The 22,786-nt window shown below is 38.6% G+C and overlaps 1 protein-coding gene across 1 annotated transcript in view; it reads left to right on the forward strand.

The window, feature by feature from the left end:
• The window catches only part of LOC100650879 (hemicentin-1), a 300,856-nt gene that overhangs the window by 197,156 nt on the left and 80,914 nt on the right, over window positions 1-22,786 (forward strand). The window contains exons 2-3 of the mRNA XM_003395270.4: window positions 17,504-17,636; window positions 19,302-19,510. Coding sequence (XP_003395318.1) covers window positions 17,504-17,636; window positions 19,302-19,510 — 342 coding nt within the window. The remainder of the gene's footprint in view (window positions 1-17,503; window positions 17,637-19,301; window positions 19,511-22,786) is intronic.

A 22,786-nucleotide genomic window follows, 5' to 3' on the forward strand; every position in this document is an offset into this window, starting at 1 on the left:
GTGTGAACGTGCTGCGTGAACACCACAACGGAAGTTTAGGAATTTTACGCACACCGAATATCCTCTGTTGTTCGTTACCTCCGTTTTATCGGATACACCTGTTTTTCCACAGTTAGTGGAACTACTACTACATCTACTTGTGCTATAAGTTTCATACGAGACATCGTTTCCCAAGTTATTCGGGCTACGTGTGGGATATGAAGAGAATATGAAGGTTAAAAGTATCTGGCGGTTTTGGTATAGCAGATTGAGTTCTTCCTTACCAAGCTGTGACCTAGAGCCTGATTCTTTACGAGTCAGAGAATTTTCTATCGCCTTTTAGTTCACATTCTTGGTAACTAGAATAGTAGTAGAAGCTTAGCTGCGACGTAGCGTTATTAAAAATTCGTGATATGAACAGAAAACAGTAAGGAAATAAAAAAAGGAAGCAACAGTCAAAAATAGAATTCTTTCCAGTAAATACAGAATTTCTTTCGTTTTTCTTGTAACCTCTACTTTTTGCCTTGCTTTCGTAAAACTGTGCGTGACAGTGCAGATATACAAGTATAAAAGTATCAGCGGAGAGAAACTTTCCGTATAAAACTGAGATTTCTCAAGTTTCTTAAAATAACTCCAAAAATTTCCCATCGCGGGAAGAAGCACTTGCAGAAAGAGCATTATATATGTAATATGAAAAATAAGAGGAAAGGGAACAAGTATTCTTGCCCGAAAATACACCGCTGTATGCGTTCCTGTAAGTTCTCAAACAGAGCTGCAGTGCTACGCAAATTTGCTGTAAGCTGTCTCTCTTCGAGGGCGAAGTTGTGCATCAAAAATACTTTGGAAAGAAACAGAGGAAACAAGGTGTAGAACTGGTAACTTGGACCAACCACTGCGACGAGAAATGGAAAATAATCTCTTCGTAAATAACCAGATCCTCTGTCTCCTGTATCTTTGAAACTCGATGTTTCAAACAGAGGAGAGGTGAGTTTCCAGGAATCTCGTGGTCCAAAAACAGAATCATAAAGCATGTCGCGTGGCCGTACGCTCGAAACAATCGCGGCCAGCTGAATTCGAGGATTAATGGAAGCCGATGAAACATCGAAACCGCGGACAACGGGGCATGAAATATAAATTCCGTATCAACGGGAAGCCAGGAGAAGCGGCGGCGAGTGAATCGGAGCGTCTTCGCAACGGGATTATTCCAGGCACAATGAATTGCACAGCGAATTGAGAGAATCCCCCTTTTGAACTTCGTTGCATCGTACGAATGCGAGAACAAAGGGACATCTCTGCACAAAGGAGCCTGCAGAGAGCACCTGAGAACACCAGATCCACCCCCTCTCTTTCTCTCTGTATCTGCCTTCGTTTCAAACGGCTCGGGGTGTCTTACGGAGGAAAAATATTTATCTTCTACCCGCTGAATGGCCGGAAACATCCGGTCAAAATCGATTAATAAGAGCGAGGGATAGAGACTTTCGTATTCATCTCGCGTTGTTCTTGCGACGAGTCTTCCTTTGAAGAAGGAGCACCTCGTTTATTTGACGACGTATCGTTTTACTTTTTAAAATTTCTACGTTCTGAATAATATTGTCTATCGTGAAAATATGTAATTAACAAGGCAATATAAATTTCGGGATATCTCAAGGTACCTCGAAGCTGCTGGAAAATGGACGCAAAACGTGATTTACGGAACTCTGTATTTTATACTCCTCCGAATAGTCGTGCAGAGATAATTTTACTTGAGCAATTTAAGCAAATGGTTGAGGATCTATTAGATCAAGAACGGAGGAACGTTCAAGGTGTAGAATAAAGAATCTATCGAAGAGAACGTTCCGAGGTGAGAACAGAACAAATGGAGTCGAGGATGATTAGAGATCTAATGGAGTTACAACTTCTTCAATTCGAAATCTAAAAGCTCTGAAAGGTGTAAAAATCGGACGATGGAACTTTAATTCTGCTGTGGAAATTTAATTCGACACGATTTTGTTAACGCCACTACGTCAAAATATATCGTTAACAGAGTGTATTTTGAATTTACGAATGAATTATAGTCGCATCACGATCTCGAACGGTTTTCGCCAGGGAAACAAACATGATTAAAACGAAGTCGGCGACGCCGACTCGATGGAATGAACATTCCAAAATGCTGTTGCCAGCCGCTGCCTGGTAAGCCAGAATATCCCTGCCGTGTGTTTCACGATATCGAATAAGAGCGGCCGAGAATTCGTATAAAATATTGCGAACGTTTTATATGAGTTCAGCTATCAGACAGGCGGTAGACGTAATATACGCAGGAGACGCTTTAAAAATGCACATCGGTATCGTAGCAGATAAATCCGGAATGCAATAGACGAAAAATAAATACCATATAGCCCTGTTGTCTATGAAATATCAATTTAAGAAATCGCGATGTTTCATATACCGTGGAAACAGAGCACAAATTGCATTCCATCGGACCGTTGTCTTTAAAAATTCCCTCGCAGGTATTCAGTACCATGGGATTAAACGAAACATAGGATTAAATCAAATTGGTATTACTTCGTTATAATATCAACGTTGCGTTTCATTATAGGATATGATGCTGCAAGAACGTTGCGTTGCTGACAGATTTTGATTTGTGATATGCCGAATAATAAAACGATAATTAACACAATAATAATTTAACTGTATAATCACTCCCAGTTGAAAAGCTTTCATTCTTAATTCTTTCAAAAAACTAACTTGTTAACGCACTTTTCCCAACGATCTACTCTTGTTCACGTACTTACATTTTCTGTCTCCTTTTTTTTGTTTTTTTTCTTTTTTATTCCTAATTGTTAAAAGCAAATAGCCCCATCGCTCCTACGATACCTAAATTTTCGCTTTACTCCGCCAAATTCCTCTTACAACAACCCCAAGAGGTACTGCGAACAACCTACACGATAACGTTCGGTTAATAACTAACACTTAACGTCCATTCCACGAGATTTCTTCGGAACGTCGGAGATAATGGGAAGAAGAAACGAAGAACGGAAGTGGCGTGTGGTATGTAGTGAGAAAAATTGTCTAGCGAAGGGATGAGCCGGAAGTTTGAGCACGAGCGTCCCGCAAAATTAGTTTCGTTCAAGAAAAATGAACCGTGCTCTCTGCTCTGTAACGGCTCTACGGTTTACAGCTTCTATAGCTATGGTCGGTTAAGCCATCGCAAAAGCGTGTAGGAGAATGCCGATCGATACATACGACAGAGGACGATTCGATTCCGAAACGGTATCAGTCGTCCCACGGTTATCGTAATTAACCAATTAAAACTTCCGAACGCGCAATTTCCGAAATAATAACCGGCTGTTCCGCATTGTGATTATATTCGACAGTTCGATTAATGCTCTAATTAAGCGGTCAACAACACGTCAAATGTAACAAAGCCGCCATGAGTTCGACTGCGCGATTCCACTTTGATACGACTCCATCCGAGAACAGTTCGAAAATACGTCGAAGTTTCGGCTCTTAGTCAGTTCGTAAGCGATGGACGAAGTCTATAGTTACTTGCAGCGTATTCAAAAGATGCAACTGGGACGCTGAAATTCCTTGCGAATATTAACAAGCAGCGTTAGGAATATTTTACACCTCGTAGATAATTTTCATTATCGAGTTGAAAATTAATCAACGCCTTCTTGTGTTCTGTCAGAGATCTAGGGAATATAACAGCTGCGAAGTTGATTTAATTTCTAATTTGCCTTCCAATCCATTGCTCGTCAAGAACTCAATGAAGATGACAATAATTCATTCATCATCGGTTCTAAATTATTTGGTAAAAGAAGCCTGTGCAGTGGTGTGCAAAAGTGCTGAGACCATTCAATTAACTTCTAAAATGAAAACTATATTTGCGGTGTTATTTTAATTCTGTTCTTATTTCCAGAATGTTTTCAATTAATTTCACATAAGTAATGTTTTATGGAACCTTCTTTCCTCGTTGAATAATTCTTCGGTAATCTCTTCTCATACGTATTATCCATTATTCTCCTTTCTACCTTCAGTCTCTTAATATTTCTCGGCATTCGAGTTTTCACTACTTAAATCATTCCACATATGTATATTTTGTAACGTTCAATCCAGTACTATCCATTGGAGGATTTCTGAGAAATAGCTTCTGTACAGTTCTACGTATAAATATTTCCTAAAATTATTCATAGAAGAAACACGCGTTTATTACTTGTCGAAATAAAATACATGAAGAACCAGAATGGAATATCACGAGTTGAACCGGTAGCGGATCTTGAACGACACCTAAGCCAGTAAATTCGGTTTATTCGGATATGAGCAATAACCGCGCATTTCCATGGGCCGAGGCCAGATTTTCTATCATTTTAAATCCGATTGCTCGTATCCGCGCTCATGTCGACCAAGACTGCTCGGAAGAGCAAATATCATTCGAAGAGGATCAGATTTCGCGTTCTCCGGACAGTCAGCGTCCGATACATACAGGCTTATTCCCCTTTTTATTCGTGCCACGCGAACGCTCCAACCCTCGCGATAAGCCTGGATCATACGCTCCCTTTTTCCGATGAACCACGATAATTTTATGACTTTCCCCAGCGACTTCCTGTCGTCGCAACGCATTTGGGACGCGTCCTTGCGGATTGATAAATTTTCTTGGTCGATTCTCTCGGGTTTAATTCAAGAGGAGAGGTAATGGCTAATCAACAAGCAATTCTCTGTTAAATTGGAAAAGTTCGTTGTATAGATGAAATCGAAGACAAAGTTGCAAATGAATATGTGCCATGTTTGTCGGTTGAAGGTGTGATATCGATGGAATTAACTCCGAATAAACACTCTGTGTAGGTGTTATATTAGGTCACCCCATAAGTTCGTGCCGACTTTTGTGTATACATTTCATGTGTCGATTTATAAATATACGGCGATAAGGGACCAATGCACTTGAAAAATGAGAAGAAGTACAATGAGAGGGAGATTACATTTTTTCATGAAACTGAAAGGTATGTAAACAATCTTAACATATATAACCGCTCGAAAAACGGAACGAACTTATGGGATGACCTAATGTAAAAGACTGAAATTTCTTTGCAATGGGACAGAAATATCATGATTATGTTAATAAAATTTCCAACCGTTCTGAAAATCTACTTATAATTATTTATTAATATAATAAAATAATAAAAATATTTATAAATATTTATGACACGCTGTTTTATATCGTACAGACCTCGATTGCATCTCTGACGTGGACTTCTGTAAATGCATCTGATATGATATGATGTAAATGACGCTGATATACGTTTCTTTACCTCAAGAACACAATAATGTTGAATTCATGCAATTTTATTTCACTATCTTAATGAGTTAAGTAATTCGTCCTTTTGTATTTCCTTAATGGATGATCCCTTTCTTCCTGCTACTGAGATCAAGTTGAATCACATCGATTTCCCAAAAAATCTCGTATATCCTTGACAAGCAGAAGAGCCATAAACGCCACTCTGTACACGCGAACGTGCTCGGATCTCACTTCGTAGATACATTAACGCCTCGAGTAGAAGCAAAATCTGGTTAGCAACAGCCAGGAGTGCAAAAGCCCTGGGAAGCTCCGGGAAACTTCTTGTCCTATTCTGAATAGTTACCATGATTGTACGAACACATATACGTCCGCGTGCACCTCTATATACACATATACGTAGGAATAAAACGTTTCAACGTTGAATGGTAACGAAACGACGAACGAAAATTTACGACACATCCATTGTTTCTCTGTATCCCGGGTTGAATTTCAATATTTTATTATCGGCATACAGAGAAGCCGGTTGGTTATTGTTAAAGGGAAAATAAATCGTCGTTGAAACGAGATTGCTTTTGATAACAGCGTTGCAGGTGCGCGGCAACGTTCGAGATTTGAACTTATGAATTTTCCTGGTTTCATTAGCCAAGTAAATCCGACCGATATTCTCGACATTCTCGCTAATGTGCACGGTTAGCCAGAATACGCGATGCCAATATAGCCGCAGTTCTTACTCGAAAACCGCCGATGATATTATTAAATTACAACTCGCCGAAAAACGCAGAAAAACTCGACATCGCGTTTCGTTGGCTGAATATCGCATGCGTCGCTCGCGTAATACCGTTGCAACATGTCTGCCATTATTATGTAATGAATATTTAATAATATCGATACACACGATGTTGCGTTGTATCAGTTTCAGGGGAGGGCAGATTTCCAGTCGTAAACGATTTAATTAAGCGATCCTATCTCGGCCGCGAACTACTTCCACATAAATTATCGTTGCCGAATTTTCTCGTTAATCCATAATAAATAGCACACGCGAAACAAATAACAGTATTTTGCTCGATTAACATGTTGCGGCTTTGCGTTTGATCGGAATTAGCGCACGAATTTCGCTAGAAATGCTCGGTTCTATTTGTGACATAGAATGGTTGGTTCATACTACAGTGAATTTCCATTTTTTATGTTTTGGTAATTAGTTGACGGAGTTAAAAACAGTCGATATATTTTGCTGTTCGTTATTTCTTATGAACTTTCTCAGAAAGAAAATGTCGTTTGATAGACGATACTTTTAATTGGATGTGAAATGCATCGTTTGATTCCGATGCAGTCTTCGAATTTTTATATCCGAGTCTCGGCCTTATTCCAATAAATAGGAAGACTTTTAATGTTTTATAATACCTAGAAATATTAGATTATAACATAAATTTGTTTTTGCGTAATCCCTTAATATTTAGTCGACGGTGAAAACTAGACGAATATATATTGCAAAGTAATACACATATTTTTTTAATCTTTCCTAAACCTCGTTATTAATCTTTTGAATAAATCAACGTTTTTAATATGTAGTCTTTTCCTTTCTTTTTTCTTCTTTCATTGAAAAATATATGAGTACTCTGTGCATATAATAAGTGAAAATTACTGCAAATGGTTTCAGTGTTCGAGTAGACGCACTCTAGAGAATTTCTCTAAAAGAAGTCGCAGCGGAACGACGTGTAGGAATTAGTATACTGTGCAAATTGGCGAGCCAATTTACATTTGTAGAACGAACTTCGCGATGTGTACACCTACTCTCTTGTGTCCGCTTCAAACGAACTGTCGTTTGCTTATTTCCCCTATCGGTGGCGATGGTTCGTTAAGCCTTTCACCAAGCTTTTGTTATCGGGAATGTAAAAGCTCGAGATTATATGGCAAAACGCTTGTACCTTTATATCATGCACATAAGCTTCTGTATATTTTTTGTATGCTTGTTAAAAATACGCGGGAATGTTGTAAAGATCGCTTGAAATTATTTTCAAAAGCTGGCATCAAGATAGCGAGCAATTGTACAAAATAACGGCGAACGCATAATACAATGAAATAAATTTTAATTTCGTATCTTTTTACCATTTGATTCTAGAGGGTAAATTATATATCATAATTATCATATTAATTTAATGAAAATTGTCCAATTACAATAGACTGTTGTAAGCTTGAAATATACATGAATTCTCTTACTAACTGATTCTATATTTTTACGTTTAATATTGACGTTAAATGAGCAATTGAATAGTTTTTGATCTATTATATAAATTAAATATACAATTTGATCTTATTTATATGGAACGAAATTACTAATATTGATTCCACATTAAACACGTCAAATTTTACGCTTTCAAAGAATCAGTAGTGCTAATAGAATATATCATAATGGAATAACAGAGGCGCATGAAATTTATCGAAACACCCGAAACGACTTGTTTTATGGCTGCACCGCGATACAGTTGAACAAACAGAGGGATCAAAAAAATTTATGGAAGCCCTCCATTTTACGAGCAAATTAAACGTTTCCAGGAATCGAGAGGACGTCGAAAGAATAGAATCGACAAGTATAATGCTGGTGGCAATTCTATAATGCGTTCGTAACAATCGTCGTTTGTATTTTTTATAAAGAAATTTATAATAATTTGATTATGACGAATTTGAAAATCAGTTTACAACGAAAATGACAATCGTTAGTAATCGTTACTAAAATTTCCGATTTGTTCTATATTCGCAGGACTTGTCGTGAAATGCGTCAGTTCGATTAATTATACTAATACAATAGTTATATTCCCATGATACTCACACCGTTATAATCAAGTGCTAATGCGTTTCTATGATTTTTGTCCGACTAGTTGGTTTCGAAGTTTATAGGCAAAATAACATGCCGGAAATTTCCCTTGAAACACACAAATCCACTTTCGAAAATTCATCGACGGAACAATGACGTGATCGTATTTCATAACCGTTCCGACGTTTCATTTGCATCCCACGAAACGCTACACATCTAGAAACTCGCGTATTTGACTCCATTTCAAGCAGAGATTGAGAATACATTCAGTGACAAATATGAGCCTCGAAGTCTTTCAATATCAAAAAGTTCAAATAACCATAAACTCGAGTGCAACAGTTGTACAACCTGTCCAACAATTTCCCCTCAGAATTACACATGCAATTATAACTACAAATCCATAACATTGCGCTGTTTCTACAAATTGGAAGAATCAATTCTAACGTCTACCAGTCCTTTACACATCGACAAAACCGAGAACAAGCCCTCGAATCGTGAATCAACCAACCAGATAAGGAAACCCATAATTTCTCCGAATTTTCATCCAACACGACGACCACCTTCACGATTCACGATCCAACACCTATCCTTCATCCGCAGCCGCAATCATGCCTGGTGATGGTCAAACACGGTGATTTCGATGCGGTGCGTTAATCAAGGGTCCAACTAGCGTCTGATACGATAAAATCGGAGCTAGAGCCTAAGCGGAGGCGTTTCTCTCTCGGCTGATGTTATCGATTCGAGCAGCCGGCGGTGCGCTTCTGGCTGCCATCGCGACAGCCGTTTATGTACACGTTTCCCGCGATATGACAAACAGCATGACGCCGTGGCGGCCATAGTGTACGCGGCTCGTTGATACGCCGTGAAATGTCAGGCCAGCTTTTCGTGCGTCCATGCGCACGGCCAGATGAACGAGCTTCGAGGACGTGAGGACTCGAAACACTTAGATAATTATTATTACAGTGACTCGTGTAAGTACACTCCTCGTCAAAGAGATAGCTCAATGACGCGTGTAAAGTTTTTTGTCTGTAACGTATAACATCAAAACATTATGAGCTCAGGATATGCGGTTCGTTGAAAATAATTAAAAATATTATGAGGTTTAGTGTGTAACAAAAAAATTTGTTTTGTTTTAAGAACGAAATGATAGCACATGTACAATAAGAAAATAATAATCAACATAAACTGTAACTAACAATAATTACTTATCAAACGTATATATTTATTTAACAATGGGTACAGCTCCCCTTATTTTCTATTACTTCTATTGTACGATCTGGTATCGATTTATATAGTTTCTGGACGTAATTTTGATTTAACGTATCCCACTCACGTACATTTGCATTTTTTAATTCTTGCACGTGTTGATACTGCTTTCCATTCGCGTATACGCCGTAAACAATTTCTGCCCAGCAATTTTCAATAATATTAAGGTCTGGGGAGCGTGCAGGCCACGGCAAAATAGATATATTATTTTCATTAAAATATGATTGGACCAATCTTGATGTGTATACAGATACATTATCTTGTTGAAAGATTTAATTAGGTCCAGTTCTGCATGATTATTTATTTGTTCTTTGATTAAATTTATGTATGGGACACTATTCATTCTTTCGTTGATGAACTTGATACTTGTCTTGCCGAAATAACTGATGCCGGCCCAAATCATCACGCTGCCTCCTCTCATTTGTCGTTGAATTGCCGACATTGTCTCTTTTCTTATGTCATGAAAATAATATTGGGACTTATCAGGACCATCCAAGTTGAATCTTTTTCATCTCAAAATAGTACCCTTCTTCATTTGCATTTCTTTTTCCAATGCATTCTTTCTTTTGCAAAGCGTAAACGTTCTACTTTGTGTTTCGTTGTTAACGAAGGTTTCTTTTTCAATTTTAGCCTCTTAATATCTTTACAGGATAGTAGATAGTAGCACTAACACTAGATTTTTCCATTATTTGCTTCGTTGTTAACTACAAGTTGAAAGCTACACGCAAAATTGCTCGCTTATCGGATAACGATGACGGACGACCAGTACCTTTCTTTTTGTCATAATCTTCAACATTTTTTAAGAAATTGTGTATTACTTTACGACTTCATCTTATTACTTTCGATATTTTTGCTACTGATAACTGTTGCTGTTTTAGTTCAAGAATTTGCTTTTTTTCAGACTCGTTTAATTTTTTTTGTTTTTTTTTTTTTTTTTGCGTCCCAGATACTTACAAATTTATATAATACTGTACTGTAATCTTTACTCGTTGATAGATCATGAACTACTGAGCTATTTCTAAACATATTAACAGAGTGTACTATCATTCCGACCTTAGTTTGGAATAGTTTTTCTTTGTTGTATACTTAACATCTACGATATTGTGACTTATTTCCAGCAAGCCGCATATCCTGAGCTCATAATTTTTTTATATTATACGTTACAGACGTAAAACTTTACACGCGTCGTTCAGAAATTAGAGATAACTCACCTGGGCTATCTGGGCAATCTATTTGATGAGGAGTGTATTTCAGCTTACCATAGAGAATTTGTATTCTGTACCGTACGTGTTATATGAAATATTTCAAAGTTTCATTAAGGCTGTAACGAGACACGACTGTCGTGATTAGATCACGGATATTTATGGAAATTCATATTTTTAGAAATGTAACACGAACAACGAGATGATGAGTAGGTAGATGATAGTTTTATTTTATCAAATAATCGTAATAATCAAAAATAATAATCAAAATATCGTATCGTACGCATTAGAGATATAATGAAAAAAGGTAGAAATGTTTATAGGCGTCCGAATATTATCGCGTGCCACTGTATGTTCAGACAGCTGTCCGATAAAAAGAATCATGGCTTCCGTGCAAAGAACAACACTATGTGGTATATTGTTAGATGGAAAGAGATCTTCTCGAACTTCGTGCCCTTTTACCGCAGTTGTTTCAAGGCTGGTGGAGCAGAGCTTTCCACCGAATGGGAATATTTCGATGCTGTGTTTTAAGATGCTTGAATGCGAAAGTTGTTCGGGCAGTTTTGAGTTAAATTTTTCTGAATTTATTAGGTCATCCAATGAGTTTGTGCAGTTTATCGCGCTACTGCTTCAAAGTTTTCTGCTTTAATAACCGTGCCTTTTTCTTGAAATATCAATAGGCCGATATTGAAATATTCATTATCAATTTCGATAAAATTTCTTTGTACAGGTCACGAATTCTATTTTCGTCCAGAATGACCAGAAAGTGCCGATTTTCAAGATCAAAATTTATTTGCTGCAGACGATCGAGTCAATTTACGCAACTACGACAGGATGAAATACTTTCACCGTAAATAAGTTTTCGATATATGTAAATCAAAGTACCGGCTCTCGATTAAACACGAGAAAATGTTACGGGAGACGTGTTAAAACTCATCGTGGTACGAATTTATTGGACAAACTAACGTGTCAAGGATTTAGTTTGTCGTAGAATTGTTCTGCTCTGAGCCAAATTCGGTTTTGAATGATCAGTTTCTGGTAGAACTGAGATGAATGAAACTAACTGATCGTTCAGATGATCACGTGCGTCACGAGAATCGTGGGAACCTCGAAAAGATAATAACCATGCAATTCGATGATGAAACGCGATCGCGAATTTCTCAAGCAAAGTGGAACGGTGGACGGTTTATGGTAAGAGGTTCTACTGACCTGTTTTATTGTTATAGAGGTCTCTTAACTGCGGCATTCCTCAGGCGCAATCCTAATCCTCGAGACGCATGCCGCAGCACGGGTTATGAAAATGAAACAGAAGCATGCTTATTCCATTAGCTAATGGTCATTTCTGAATTATTCATAAAATAATAAACGAATTTTATTTAATTTTTATATAATACAGTCGGCTTCGTTCTGGAATTAAATTACCAAATACCTTTCAATTCTCTGAATGATTCGATGAGATTATTTCGCAGAGAGGACTTCATAGTTGCGGTTCAGTGCCACAGGAATATTAATAATTGCGTCCATTAGAGGTCGCTACTAAATATCTCGAAAAGCGAGTGAATTTCTGTTTCCGATTGAAATTACTTCCAGATAATAGAATATCCGAAATAGAATATCTTGTCTTATTTTCCGTCATTTACTATACTTTTCCATGTTTCCTATATTCCATTTTGTTTCTTATTTTGTTACGTTCGTCTTCTTATTATATCTCCCAAGTTTTAATTAAGTATACTTTGTAATAATTCAAAAATAATTAAACCGTCCAATGGTAAATGAAAAGATCGAAAAGGTTCAGAAGCCAACAATAACTGGAAAACGTAAACTCTAAAATTTAACAGGAACCAAAAAACAAAGCATTCTCGGAAGTTTCTGCACGAGCAGACACTTTCAACAAGCGAGGACTTGGAAGCTGAGTCGATCTATTTGCAGTGTCGCTCGATTAAATCGCATCCTTCCGGGGGTAATTATAATTCATTAAAAGGGAGGAGCTAAAAGGAATTAAACCGGTCGTTCGTGTCTCACGGTTAATTAAAAAAGGAGAAGCGTAAACGGTGTTGATGAAACAGAGGACGCGGACAGCGTTCAGCCCAGAGCACGAAGGTCCACTTTAAATTAATTGAAGCACGTAATTTTGTAACTGCGCCGAGTCTTTTACAGGCTACGTATGCAATTATTTTGTAACTTATTTTTTAAAACACTGCCGGTTATCTCTTCATGCTTCTCGCTTTTTTTCCATCCCCATGAGGCCATAAGATCTTCGGGCTATATGCTAAATGTTTTCGTAATTACGTGTAGATTACATCATCTGCCAGCATTTCTTGGTCCATTTGCGACCCAACACCCATCCGCCTCTTTCCTTTAATTAAACATTTGCATCGAGAGTAGCGTGAAATACTTGACGTCTACCCTAGAAAATTGCAAAGAAGCAATTATACGTTCCTTCCAGAGGAGTGAAAATTAATTAAAAATCTAATTAAAGTGTCTTTAAAGGGAACAATTCCTTGAAAGAGTCAAACGATAACAATAAACGGCAACTATATTTCGTCCGCGAAATTCCATCCCTCTCGCTACCGCCGGGTATCATATTGGTACACCTGATCGGATATCCTTCCTCCACGTGACAAATGTTCCCATCAGACGCTACGTTACGCCACTACATTTGCCTCGCATCTGAAATGAAGCCCGCAGAGCGGACAGTGGTGGCGCGAGGGAAAAAAGAGGTCGCGGAACGCGAAACGCGTTACATCGATCCAACCATTTTGCACGAGGCAGAAGGCGAGACCGACCGGCTCGTGTCGAATGTCACGCTGGCATCCCATGGAACATGCTCGAATATCAATAAAGCAACGCTCGAGTGTAATCATATTTCACCGGCTGACAGAAAGAACGAATTCGAATCGAGGATTCGCGACCTGTGTCCCCTTTCTTCCTCAACCCCTGTGTATTTCTATTCATTTTGCTTCTTTGAAATCCGACAAATATAGCAAGGATGATAGACGTCGGTCGGATAACGCGTCCGAGCCGCAACCTCTATCCCGATATTCTCGAATGTGACGCATCTAGGCGGTGAACAAGCTTTAGAAAAGGGAGCACGAAGAGAAAATAAAGAGGTGGTATCGTCTGAAAATCGACGGGGTTGGATCGAAGAACGAAGCCTCTCGTCGATTTCCACGGCGAATGTTTCGAATTTCCTCTTCCATCGCGGAGTCGAAAAATAGAATATACGATGGGATTGCGCGGCCTAATTTTCCATGGGGGGATCCTCTTTATACCTGGCAGGGGGAAATTCATGAATGTTCGATTACTTGATTGGATCTCGTGGAGATAGTAACGGAGATTACGGGGAATCAGAATTCGCAATTTTCTGTCAGAGAAGATTGCATTATACTGTCCCGAAATAATTTATTCCACGGTGTTGTTCAGTCGTTGGAGCTCAGGATCTTCCGAGTTACGTTTGAAATAGGATATTCGTGTAAGATAGAAATTTGAATTCTTAGTTAACACTGATAAAATTCAATTTACAAATTGCAACGAAGAAAATTAGAACAGACAAATTGAAGTACTCGATTAAGGAACAAACAACGGAGTGGTGCATAAAATTTGAATTTTAGCCATAACGCTGTAGAGAAAATCTAATGATATAAATTGATTTAAAAAAATACAGATTAATTATTGCATTAACGCGTTCATACTTTGTGAGATAATCAACGTAATCCAAATCTCTGTACATTGGTTCCAACTTAACAATTCCAACCAGGAATTAAATCATCGCTGTCTGACAGAAGCTCGTCCAGTTCTTCTGCGAGACTTCCTGCCAAGAAAATCAACACACAGAGCTGTGCTTAATCCCACACCATCGCGAGCCTTAACAAACCGTGTCGCTACTCATACAGCTTCGTCACTGAAGCATGATAATCCACGCACCGGTTCGACAGATACGGATCTATTCTACTTAATCTCGGCAGCGAGGCGTGTAGTTATCGTGCCGCTAATTATTGACACGTGCTACTTAATCTATACTACGAACTTCTGCGCGCACCTGTTAATTACACGTCCTGCGCTGCTTAATTCTCGATATTATACGCATTAAGACGTCGCGCCGGTCGACTAATTACCGAGTCGCGCCACTTGATACGAAAGTTACGAGGTCACGACCAAATCTGCCGACTAAGTGCCGGCCTATACCACTTAATCCTGGTATCTTAGCCTGCTTAGGTGTTGCTCTCCGCCACTTCATTCAGCCGCTTGAACACGCCCGTCGTCGTTCTGCAAACATTCGCGCGCCTCGCATGTTCACCTGGCATGTTCCATGCGCGCGCTTTATGCTTATTACCAGTTGCTCCCTTGGCGACCCGATTATGCGAAAAGAGGCGGCCATACGTTCGAGAAAGAGAAAGAAAAATTGCAGGAAAGAAAGCTTGCAAGTAAAGGATGATAACGTTACATCGCGAATCTTCAGTGGTCAGTGCAAACGCGATAAGCGTATTACGTTTCTCCAAAGCTTGCTTTGCTGAAAACCACGTTCTTTTCTGGCTTCACTGGATACGGAAACAGACGTAGAGGCTGAAGGAACCTAGCCAGAGCTCTCAGGCAGCGAATGTGAATCTCTGAGTAAAACGATACCACTTTTTCCTTTCTAGTGATACGATAGGATCTCTTTTACGAATCTGGAATCATAGTAATGTTATATCGTTGAGTGTGAACACTGGGGATTATCGAACGTAATGAATGTGTTTGCTAAATCCATAAACTATTAATTAATTGAAGATATTAGTACATTGGTGACTAGACGTTATAGTAGTCAGCTATTTTTCTACGTTGAATATTTTTCGTATAAAATGAGAGATACACACAGTAGCAGATACGTTAACTGGTCAGACTTGTCGAGATGATTACACTCGTATCTCTCAAAAGAAAGGGAAAATACTTGGAATTTCCTGAAAATCTCTCTCTCTCTCTCTCTCTCTCACTCACTCACTCACTGAGTAAGCAATTAAATTTGCTCATCAAATCTACTCATATTTCGTCAGTCAAGTTACAGTCAAATAATATAGTGAAACAAAAAATGTAATCAAATGATGTAGTCAAAAGATAACTAAAAGCCTAACAAATAACTTCAGAAGAACCATCAGATCGCGTGTCTGGCGTAAACAAACTTCGTCCCAACGTTCTTAACAGGCTCATCCCAGTTAATCAGAAAATTGGCTGCAAACTGATGCAGCATCCACGCGATTAAAGCCATTCACGCGATAAATAACTCGCGTCCGAAACCAACCAATAGCTACCCTTTGTTTCTACGCGTGTTTCATCATTGCTGTAGGGAACAGTATCCATTTGTTTCGAAGATAATGCGTCGATCGCGAGGTCAATGCTTTCGCCGCCGCGAGCGCAATGTAAAACGATGACTTCTCATTTCGTACGCTCGTCTTTAATCATAGAACGCTCACATCTGGGTCACTGGAGGACAACCGAAGACTCGTTTTCCCGGCAACGACGACGAGTAGAGCGTCTTCGTTTCGTTTTATTTCATGTATTTCTTTCCTGTTCCTCCACTTCATTTCTTTTCGCTTTTGTTTTCGGAACAACTGATTAAGTAGGAGGGTTTTCATGCGGACTGTGGAGCACAAAGGCGGTATTTCACCCGAGAAACGAGCTTTCAGAAAACGCGTGTTTCCGTACGGTATTGCGCTGTTCGAGGGACGCGTGACTTTTCCGGCTCGTCGGAAAAGTCAACTCTCGGAATTCCTAGCTGAATGTCGCGATGGAATTTTCGAGAAATTAATGGTCGTATATAGAGCGTTGGAAAAGGAACGTTTGAAACTTTGAGTGGTCGTAATAAGCGCCAAGAAAAATACTTCCTCTAAAATATAATTTTGCATCGGCCTTGCAAAGGCTGTAAAAGCTGCCTATAAGGAAAATGCAGTTAAATTACAGCAGCGAGTAGAAATTGGAATATGTTGGAAATTGTTAAAAATGTACGTGCTTATTTTTAAGTTATTTAAATATACGCACTATCAGTTTTCAAGTTTGAATTTTCTGAGAAGAAAGAAAAGATAAAATAAATCGGAAACCGTAAAATTCTGTCAAAATCCCGACAGTTGATATCTCTCCTTTTCCATGGTTAAAATAACCGGTTTAAACTAAATACATTACCATTTACAACTCTCAAAGTAAAACATAAATCGCGATTATTTTCTAAAAAAATACATTCTCCGAGGACGATGCTTTCTGGATCGGTTTTCTGAATTTTGCATGTGGTCCGCGGCACTCAGCCGCATAAACATGCAGGTGTGCATTACGGATACGCTACGCGAGTCGCTGCTTTTGAAGAAAGCAGCCCATAAATCTTAAGTTCGTTCCTTCATCTGAGCCGAGGGACTCGCAAAATATAAATCATCATTCCGGATTACGTGACTGACAAGTTTTCACCAGAAAGTTCTTAGCCTTTCAACGCGCTTCCTACAATACTATCTCATTGACGTATATTAACATACAAAAAATCGTGTATCTCTTACTCCAACATCTCTTAGTAACTTCAAATAGAAACATCTCTTGTTGTCATTGCAAAAAAGTTACATATACCATTTCATCGATGATACTGTGCAGGAAGCGTTAGTTTGCATTGCCTTGAAAGTTAAGGAGCATTAAACCACGAGCCATTAGCTCACAAGGATAGTAGAAGATCTTAACTTAGTTCAGATTTGGTATTGATTCTTCGCCATAGGTTTCTTCGCTCAAGATACTCAACATTTTTCGAAATATGCCTATTTAATACGTCATACCCGAATTTGTTATATCGTTCGTTATTTAAACTCTAAATTGAATATATTGAATAAATTTTCTACCACCGTCATCGCCTGATCTTTTTCTAAAAAATGGTTATTCTTCTTTCAGGCGAATTATGATAGATTTATCCAAATTAATGAGAAATCGGCATCGCCAGTAAAAGTTTCGTATTTTTCTCTGTTTCAGTCCCGATATCGCACATAGTGGCGCTTGTCGGTGATCCAACGTACCTTCCCTGCGACATATCAACCACTCACGAAGGGGATTCGGTGCACCTAGTGCTGTGGTACCGCGAGGACCTCGGTACATCCGTTTACAGGTAAGAAGCAAATCAATTTGTACACAGTCCTTTATGTGCACTGTTGAAGTGGTCACCACTTCTACGAAAACTCTACATCTGGTCTTTTTAGTTTTCTCAAGCGCTGAAGTCATCGACAGCATATAGACAAAAGACTAGCATGAAGGCAGACCATAAACAGTAGACAGGCGACGTTGGCTTCGGGGTTTTCAGTTATAAGGTAGCTGCTTACTGCTATACTGCTATACTGCTAGCGTGCGGATCTGGACCAGTTCAAATTGTATTCCTACTTATTATTACACTTCTCTATTAAATTAAATATATATATTTTGTACCTTACACTTTATCCACGCGTTTTCTCTCTTTATACATCTAATAACCTCAACATACACGATCAAATAGCCTGTAGGTCGTTTCTCCATCTGACTACGACAGCCTGGTAAACCAGGTCGTCGACGAGGCGCAAGGTTAGTGTGGCCGATATCGAGCGAGGCAAGCAGCAGCCTGGTCGCGACAGAAAATTTATTCCACGTCGAACAAGTCGCGACGGTCAACCGGAGTTTCTCCTTCAATGATTCGCCGATGTGACTTCATTGATTATGTTTCAAAGTTAAAACTGCCGCTCGTTTAACAGCATAACGTATAAACGACATGAAAACGACATAAACGTGTTTGCATTTTGAATTTTCTTATACAATTGAACTGATATTATTGTATTTAACGAGTCTCAAGTTAAAATTAATCAATTCCCTTGCATAGAAATAGTACATTTCATAAATAAAATTTACAATTATGCTCGAAACATCTATACTTTATGCGCCACAGTTTTTCTCAATAGTTCTTATTTTGTCAGCCATTAATTTTCTCTATTAAAATTTTCTACCTCTATCGAAAAGATAATAAGTACATCCATACGATGCCGCTTCGTCACCGCAGTTAAATCCTATGTTCTAAATAGTACTAGAAAATTCATTATACGTATTTAGAAACGAATGAGGGGCGCTCGCGTTATAGTTCATATTCATAAGTCCGTTTTTATCGCGACTCTGTCTGTAGTCGTGCGCTGCTTTTCAAATACGTCCACCTTTTGTACAAAGGAGCTCGTCGTACTAACGCCGAAACTAATGGGAATCTTAAAACACACACGTCTGACGTTTACATTTAAAACTGTCTGATTCATTCGCGCTACCTCATGGTAGTTTAATTTATTCACCATGATACTCCGGGCATACGTCTATCCGCTTGTGACGTTAATTAAAATAATTATGATAAAACTTCGGCACCGTTTTCTACACTCGTCTTAAGTGCTCTGCAAACTCATCATACGAAATCTGGTGTCTTGCGTCTCGCTCGGACCACTACCATTGTTAGATTACGTTCCTATTATATTATCACAAAAACGTAACGTCGTATCTAGTATCTTAATTTTGCACGAATAAATGATTTATAAATTTAAGGATTGTTTCAAAGTAGACCGGTATGTATACACGTGAAATACAGTTGCGTGTGTGGTAAAAATGTGCTTATGAAGTCTTTAAAAACGTAGGGCGATTTGGTTGCTGAAGACTTCAATATGAATCGTCGTATGGGAACAGCCATTTCTTTTCTTTTATAATAATTAATAATTTACTGTTACTGTTTTCTCATTCAATCGTTTTTCTTTTAAATTGTCGTATGTTCATTTAGTGTCGATGCGAGGGATCGGGATTTTGGTATTGCCGAACGATGGTCGGACGACACTGTGTTTTCGAATCGAGCATATTTCATGCCGGACAAGAAACCGGCCGAACTCGGCGTGGACCACATAAGAGAAGAGGACGCTGGCATCTACAGGTGTCGTGTCGATTTCCAGATCGGCCAGACGCGAAACTCCAAAGTCAATTTAACGGTGATAGGTAAGTACTTTCCATCCTTTCACTTTATATTTTTTATCCTTGATGTTCGCCTTAGGCTAAATTTATGTCTGATGCGACAGATATCACTTTTGAGGATTAGAATTTCGTGGTGCAGTCATAATTTCATAGGGTCATTCAAAGTCTAACAATATATCAGAGTATAGTAGAACGAAGTTTATACGAACTTGTTGAGAAATACATAATTTATATAATTGTAGTTGATGCAATGAAAGTCCATTGATTTCGCTCATTACCTATAATTTTTCGTCTATGTAATAGGACTTCACGTTCGGGTGAGTAGATTCATTCAACAGTTCGTTTAACCAAACTGTAACTAAAATTTCGTGTAACTAAAATAAAAGAAGTTCATAAAAACGCGATTCTATTATATTGAAAACGCAGCTGCTGGAGATACGTAGAATAAAAAGTGGAAATACTATAGCGCCGATAACAAGCACAAGGCTCGTACAGCGAAACTAGAAATACACTAATGAACGAAGCACACTAGTCGCCAATCATTCGCACTCACTCATTCGATACGTTCCATTCTCGTTCTGAATGGTCCTTCAAATTATAGAGAGAATTTAGACAACACTATCGTTCAACATTCGGGTTCCATACTCGGTCACAAAATCTATTTTTAATGGCAGTAACGCTGTGCGTATGAAATGAAAAAAGAGTTGATCGAAAGAGAAATACTCGTAAGTAAATAATAGAAATTAATTCGTCAAACCGCGATACTGTTTCTGTAGAGAGATTTTCTTTTCATTCCATTAGAAAAATTGCAAAAAAGAGGGAAAGGGGGAAACAAGGGTGGCTAAAACACGGTCGATACGCAGCATCTGTTTATTCACGGGAATGTCATGTTGCGTGAATACCTGTAGCACGTCGAACGCGATCGAATATTCGCCAGCACATATTGTTGTCGAATGGCAAGCAGAATTTCCTGTCGATAGACAATAAAGAGATCTATCAGCTATCGTTCGGAATCGTGCTTCACGTTTGAAAATCCACGAACAATCGACACCCTACCGGATAAAGAACGTCTGTAGCGACGATACTGGCTTCGATAGAATATCGCTATTCTGCGTTTCCATAAATCCACGATGCCATTTTTCCCACTTGGCGTTCGTGAAACTCAAGATACGCGTAGTTTCGAGTTTCAGCGAGTTTTCTGCGCTTACAACTCTATCGTGCAGCTAAGTGTCAGGAAAGAAATAAACGAATGACGGTGGACGCTTTTGGCCACTAACCGAGCGTCTCCGCTAAGCACACGCAACAACACAAAAAGAGAGATATATATTAAGATAAAACTATGCCAGTTGTCATGGGACAATGGCGTGTCGCGCCACGTAGTGGCATTCTCCGAGAGTAGCACGCGTTTTATCTGACCAGCGCATCGCCGCGTTTCGAGCTTTTAACGTTCCTCGCTGTCGTAACGATCTATGCACCAGAAATTCGACAGGATCGTAGAGAATCACGCGACTTTTTGAAACACGTGCTATTATTATGACGGTTGGAATGTAGTCCTTCGATGTTAAAATCGATCGAGAGATCAGAGTGATACACTATGAAAATTATTGACGATTTAGGAATCAGCTTAACAAGAATTTTAATTAATTTATACGTTGTCACATGATCCTGCAATGATAGAAATTTGGAAGGATATTTATTAGATAATTTGATAATCAAAAACAAATCATTTACGAGAAATATATCTGAGTGTGTAAAATTCGCCTGCAAAAGAATTAGCTTTCCGTTGAAATTTCGAAACTAAGAAAAACTAGAATCGATCAGATGAATTCTCGATAGTTCTACTAGTCTAACCAAACACAGTCCTTTTCCACTTGTTCAAAACTACTGCCAATAGTTACTCGAATCGATTAAAATATATCCTTCTTTCTTCTTTAAATCCTTAATATATACACACAAAATATATGTTTGATCCAGTGATCAGATACAAGTTCACTTGCTGATCGGACCAAACGCTATGTCGTTCTACTTATCTAGATTCACCACCGACAATTAGTCAAACCTACTATCAATTTTCTTTTTTAAATATCTAATATTCAATGTACACACAAAATGTACATGTTTGACCTGATACTATTCGATTCTATTAAACTAACCAAACATGGTCTTATTTTACTTATCCACATCTATTGCTGACAGTTTCGCGAAACCGACTATCTTCCCTTTTTTCTTTCGAATCAGCGTTCTATGTACAACGTGTACACGCGATATACATGTCTGATCAGACACAATCTGATTCTACTAGTCAGGCCAATTACTGGCGATGCAGTGAAACCGAACAAAGATTATCTCTCGCTATTCAAATCTCCCATTTTCCTCGCGCATATTGCACGGAACAATTCCACTAAAAACGATATTATTTTACTTGTGGCCTGGTTTGGGTATATTAACGACCATCCGTTTCCATCGAGGCGCGTGATGTCCACGAGGATTGAAATCGGCCGATTAATGCTCGCGATACGCCAAACAAAGGAACGATAATATTTATCTGCTACCCGGGTAGGCCGATTCGGTCAGAATTTTACGAACGAACGGCGGTAAAAAAAAGACCGCGGTACGCGTTTAAATAAAACGCGACATCGCATAACGTTTTATTGCGCGAATGAAATCGTTAAAGTCATAAATATCATAGCAGAAACGCGTGACTTGCCTTTTTTGCTCGTAAGCACAAGCACAATTCTTCATTGTCGTGATTTCATTAATCATTGGCGATCATTAGCACGAATATTTATAGAACGAAATAATCGGACACATATCTATTTAGAAATTAAACATTTGTATTCTCAATACTTGTTGCATATCCATGCGTTGAAGTTCGCATAGAGGCGACCGCTCTAAATGATCGAACGTGGTGAGTGCTTATAAACCGCCATCCTCCGAATTCGACAACGCGGCTAGGTTATGCTTCAAGTTATTATTTCTCATGACCACGAATATCGAGGATGTGAAATGTAATCTACGACTCCACGATCGTTATAAATTGGTTCGATCCTTTATTCGACCTCTTTGATCCGATAAAATGGCAATAAATATATTTGTTTCTTGAATGAAAAATATGCGACGCAAACGCGATACATAAGGATATTCGCAGTAAAATTGAAACTTTTCAGTTAGAGATAACTATAATTCGACGATAAATGTTTACGCAAATCCATATTTCTTCAGACCCTGACGAAGAAATGATTACTTGAACGAAACACATAATAATGAACAAGAGAAAGTTCGTTTTACTGTACTTTAAAA

The sequence above is a fragment of the Bombus terrestris genome, chromosome 5, assembly GCF_910591885.1.
Source record: "Bombus terrestris chromosome 5, iyBomTerr1.2, whole genome shotgun sequence".
NCBI classification, from domain to species: Eukaryota; Metazoa; Arthropoda; class Insecta; order Hymenoptera; family Apidae; genus Bombus; species Bombus terrestris.